The sequence below is a fragment of the Culex quinquefasciatus genome, chromosome 2, assembly GCF_015732765.1.
Source record: "Culex quinquefasciatus strain JHB chromosome 2, VPISU_Cqui_1.0_pri_paternal, whole genome shotgun sequence".
Classification (NCBI taxonomy): domain Eukaryota; kingdom Metazoa; phylum Arthropoda; class Insecta; order Diptera; family Culicidae; genus Culex; species Culex quinquefasciatus.
This window is the reverse complement of record NC_051862.1, coordinates 144635417-144640713: the sequence shown is the minus strand read 5'-3', so window position 1 is coordinate 144640713 and position 5297 is coordinate 144635417. Positions and strand designations below refer to the sequence as shown.

The 5297-nt window shown below is 46.7% G+C and overlaps 1 protein-coding gene across 1 annotated transcript; it reads right to left on the bottom strand.

Annotated features, from left to right (window-relative positions):
• Nucleotides 1-605: 605 nt before the first annotated feature.
• LOC6044119 lies at nt 606-4263 on the bottom strand. The gene is made up of 5 exons (XM_038257876.1): nt 3150-4263; nt 2990-3079; nt 2841-2930; nt 965-2782; nt 606-848 (listed from the first exon to the last, which is right to left on the bottom strand). The coding sequence occupies exons 1-5, from the start codon at nt 4163-4165 to the stop codon at nt 656-658; spliced, it is 3207 nt and encodes a 1068-aa protein (XP_038113804.1). The 5' UTR covers nt 4166-4263; the 3' UTR covers nt 606-655.
• Between the last annotated feature and the right edge of the window lie 1034 nt (nt 4264-5297).

Genomic DNA, 5297 nt, shown 5'->3' with positions numbered 1-5297 from the left:
TTCACCCCAAATTTCAGCCAATTTGGTCCATTCCATCTCGAGATTTCGTGGCACTCGTGAATCAACTTGGTGTTTAGAGAAAAACGTTCACAAAGTTTGACAGTTCGCTTTGCGCATGGCAAACATGTGAACTTGAATCGTATCTTACTCAGTTCGGTCACGAAATATCTTCATGAAATTATCAGGAGTGATAGAAAATCTTCTTTGTAGTGAATTAGTGAATTTTCTGAAATTAGATTTTTTTTTACATGTTTGTAACCCCTTAATTGGTGTGAAAAGTCGTTTAAATAAATACACTGAGGAGCAATTTTCAATAGATTAATTCGTAGTATTTTACGGTATCAACCCAATTTTAGGTCATACAGCAAATTTATGTGATGGATTATGTGAATTTCGAAAAATCATTAACTCTAAAAAAATACCGAAATGACTTAATTTTCAATGATTTTCAGTTTCAAGACCAAAGAGTAACCAAAGAGAAGTGTAATCTTTTGCGATTCTAGATAACTAATACTAAGATGTATGAAATCAAGAAACGGGATAGGTTCTGTAACAAAAATATATTTGCAAACATAAAAAAGAGAAAAAGGTGATCATTCGCCAAAAGTAGCTCTACTGAATTTAGAATTTCAAGACCATCCACCATCAAACTAAACTAGTACGGACACATTGTGTAGCACGGATTGTAACACGCCGCAGGAGGAACCGAAGCCAAAACGCCACAGGGAGCCTGGTTGTGGCAGGTCGTCACCGGCGGCAGCCCACATCCTTTGGAGATGAAGGCTCGCTTCTCAACGTTCTTAAACTTCACCGCCGGCCCGCCATCTTTTTGAAGCGCATTTCCCGATCTACGAAGAAGGTATTTTTCGTCATTCAATGAGTCTCAAAGGTTGGATATTTACATTTTAATTTTGATTTATTGTTGCTCAATAGCTAATCGTTAAATATGAAAGACAATATTCACTTATTCTTGGCTGCGTCGCTGATTTTGGTTTTCGATCCCGCTCCGACTCCAGTCTTGGAACCCGTCTTGCCACCAACACGCGTTTTGGAATTGTCTCCACCGCCAGTTTCAGCCCCCTTTCCGGCCACTCCCTTACCAGCTCCTTTCCCACCAGGCTTCGATCCGACCGCCTTGGAATCACCTTGTGAACCTTTTCCCTTTCCAGTTTTGCCACCTTTGCCACCCTTTCCATCGCCGGCTTTGTCCGCACCAGCCCGTCCCGGCTTGCCGCGCGATGCTTTCGCCAGATCGCGCGAATCTTCGCGACCAGGCTTGCACTTGACCTTGTCCGCCGGAATGCGCACCTTGTAGTCCTCCTCGCAGTACTGAGTTTCGGTGCAAACCACGTCCGGCTTGCGCACTCCGGACGCCAGCAGGGCCGACGGCGGAGTGAACTCCAGGTCGAGCTCGGATTCGCTTTCCGACGGGAGGTCTTTGACGGAGGTTGCTTTCGGGAGGCCGAGGCGCTTGGAAAACTTGCGAAGTTCTTTTTGGAAGATTTTCTTCTCTTTGTCGTGTCGGTGGGTGCACGATTCGAGTACTTTGCACTCGCACAGGTTGAATCGGACTTTGAGCGCTTGTCGGAGTTGGTGGAGCTTGGCCGTTTTGGGATCCTTGGCAAGCTTGAAGCGAATCGGTTCGCATGGGAGGTAAGGGTTTTGAGTGGTTTTGAGGGTTTCCGAATCCTTCAGCGGGTTCATTTCGATGATGTACTCGCCGTTCCGCTTGACGATCTGAAGCGTTGGCTTTTGTTTACCAGATGATGGGGGTTGCTTTTCACCCTCGGAACGTTTCGCAGCTCTTCTGCGGCTCACGGGAACGTTGTCCAGCGGGTAGCTCACCAAAAAGTGTTGCATCAGTTCTTTGATCGGCCTGCGGATCGCACCCGGACGCCACCCTTTGCGGATCCGACCGATGCCCAGCGTTTGGACGTCCCATTGCCAGCCCATGTGCGGCGGAACGGGACCCTGGCGGGCGTCGCACTCGCAGTGACCCATCACGATTCCCGGATGTCGATTGCCGTATGCGTACGAGAACTTGCCCCGGTTCTGCTTCTTAGCACGTCGCAACATGGCCCGATGATTCCTCCGGATCCCCACCGCACTATGCACAGGACAACCCTGATCTTTCCCGGTTTTGGACTCGACCTTGCGCAGCTCAACGCTCTGCACGCCATCCGTGATGAACTTTCGCTTTTGCGCGTCCGATTGCTTCAAAATCGCCTCCACATCCAACGAAACGTTCGAGCTGCGTCTCCGCCCTTGATTCTCCTTGCCATCCCCGTACACATTCCGTAGAAGCGACGTCCGCGTTGCCTTGCTCAACTTCCGCGGAAACCCGCTAAACCGATCCCGCAGCGATTGTCGCGTCTTTGGACGTTCGCTCGAAACCCTCCGGGCCATCATCTCCGAGTCCGACGTCGAAGACTGCGTCGTTGTCGAGTTCGGCTTCGGGTCAACTTTTGCCGCAGCAGTGCCAATCCGTTTCTGACAATCCGGACAGCATCCGCCACGCAGCCGGCACATCGGACAGGGTCGAATGTCCAGCGATGCCGATCGGAGTGTGCTCGCAGAAGTTCGACGGGGAAGGGGAGTGGGTTCGGTGAACTCAAAGTCTTTCATCCACGAGTCCAGTCGACTGGGCGTTAGCTCGTGGGTTCGGGTGGGGACTGGTGGGGGAGCAGTGGCGGGAGCTGCTAAAAGAGGTCGGTGGCCACACTTGGGGCAGATGCTGTGCAGCGGGAGCCAGTCCAGGTTGATGCCACAGCGTTGACAGAATCTGTTGAGAAATGGTAATTGTGGAGCGAAAGATGACAGAAACGATAAGACCCACATACCGAACTCCCACCGACTGCGGACAAAGGTAGTTCGGGTCATGCTGGCAATGGAACGGAGGTTTCTGGTGAACTTCCGCTGGTTGTTGCGGTCTGGAAGATTAACATTAAATAGACAGAGAAAAAAAGATCAAACATGTATTCAATCTTACCTTACGCCAATTGACTGAGGGCACAGAATGTTCGGGTCGTGTTTACATTTAGCCGGAGGATTCTGGAAGGCTTCCGTTGGTTGTTGTGGTCTGAAGTTGAAAAATAATAAGGTATATTATTACCACATAGTTTAGCGAATATCCTACTAACAAATCCTACCTAAACTCTTCGTACTTTGCTCCGACAGCAAAATTTGGCTCCGGTACCATCGATGAATGCCGCGGAATCACCGGGTCGCAGGTTTTCCCGGTGATCGACTCTCCGCCGCAGACTTTGCAAAACCGGTGTGGTTCCGGTTCCTTCATCGGTGACGCTGGCTGCTCCTTCCCCAGCGGATACAGCAGTGCCTCCCGTTCAATTTGTTCGATCTTGCGCTTGATCGCGTCCAGGTCGGGATCCTTCCGGGGAAGCTCTCGGTTCACCAGAATCCCATCGATCAGCTCGTACTGGTAGCTGACCTCGCTGGGACTTTTCAAGGCGTCACACTTGCCACAGATCAGCAGCTGCCGCATTTTGTCCTCCCGAAGCTCGACACTGCGACGTTCCGGGGCATCGTTCACCACGTACAGCACGGTGTCCTCCTCTTTGGTCTCTTTGGTTGTAACCGGAACGGCCTCATCCTCAGCCGTCAAGCAAATCACCGACCGAATCCGATCAGTCTTCAAAATCAGCTTAATCGTACCCACCACGTACTTGTCCTGGTCAAGACTCACCGTGTACGGAACGATCGTGGCCACAAAGTTCGGCGGCTCAAACATACCCAACTTTTCCAGCGAAATCGCTGCCTTGGCCAACTCTTTCGCCTTTCCATCTCGAATGGCAACTTTCAGCTCGTTGCTATTCAAAAACTTCTTAAACTCCGCCGAACTCTTCAGCGGAATGCTCACCGAGTTGCCGGAACGTCGCTCGTTCAGCTCAGCAACGGTGCCCTCGACGGTCACCTTGTGGTCCTTTCCCACCTGCATCGCGATGCTGATTCGGCCACCCTCGTCATTGTCCAGCAGTTCAACCGACTTGACGATGATGACCAGGGAGAAACCTTCCGGTTCTGCGGTTGCGGCCGGCTTTGGATCTTTTTCCTGCGGCTTGGCCGAAGCGGCGGCGGCAGTGGAAGGGGTAGGAGCAGGGGTTGGGGTTGGTTTCGCTGGGGTCTTCTTGTCGTCTTTGGCTGCCATGGTGTCACGGGGTTACAGATTTTTACGGGATTTCGGGTCCGGATTTGCTGGAACGCGCAGGAAGTGGGTGGTGAACGAGAGCGCACGTGAATAATTTGTGACAGGTAGACGAAAAACGGGTGGGTTGCTTAGTTGAGGTGAAATCTTCGGAAATATCAAATTTGAATAATTCAAATTTGATCTTTCTGAAGATTTAAAAAAAACAACAACAACAACATTGAATTGAGTAACATTCGTAATTTAAATTTTAGATTATTCTCTAAAAAGTCCAGACAATTCTTGAATCTAAAACATATAATTTCCATATATCGCCAACAATTGGAGCCTAACATTTCAAAAGGGCACATAAGTTTTGTAAACAATAGTGTATCCCTTTCACTCAAATGGCAGTTTACATAAGGTGTGAAAGGGACACACTCTTGCTCAAAAAAGTTATGTGCCCTAATGAAATGGCAAGCACGAATTGCTACCAAATTTCACGGAGTTTTTTGGGGCCTAAAAGAAACCGAAAAACCCTTGTTCTGAAAAGTAGACCCTCTCGAGCCAACATATTTATAATATATCTAAATAAATAAATTTAAAAAAATCTGATGCAAAATTATTATTTTAATCAGAAATTTTTAGTCTAGCAAATTCACAAAAATTAAGTGGAAGTTAACTTTGAAAAACATAACAAGGATTTTAAAAATCGATTTGAAGTAAAGATAAATTCCAGCAATTATAAAAACAGACAAAAAATGTTTTTATTTTGACTCGTAATGCTAAAGTATTTAAAAAATACAATTCATGCTTGGGAAATTGGATGCAAATTTTGTATTCATTAATTTATAATGCTTTTTTTTTCTTTCTATTGTTGGTGTTTATACATATTTTAAGCACGTGAGTAATTTTCTACGATTCTGTAAATTTTTTCACGATTTTTTAATGGTCATTTTTTGGTTTGGATGAAATTTTTTACGTAATTTAATGAAAATGTGTAACTTGAGATTAGGGTTAGATCAGGGCTTTTTAGAAAAAAAAATAAAAATGAAGAAATTCCGATGATTTTATTTGACTTTTTATCACTAAAAGTTATATTCCGAAAACACGTAATCTTTATTTTCTAAATCTTTGAGTATGTTTAGGGGACTAA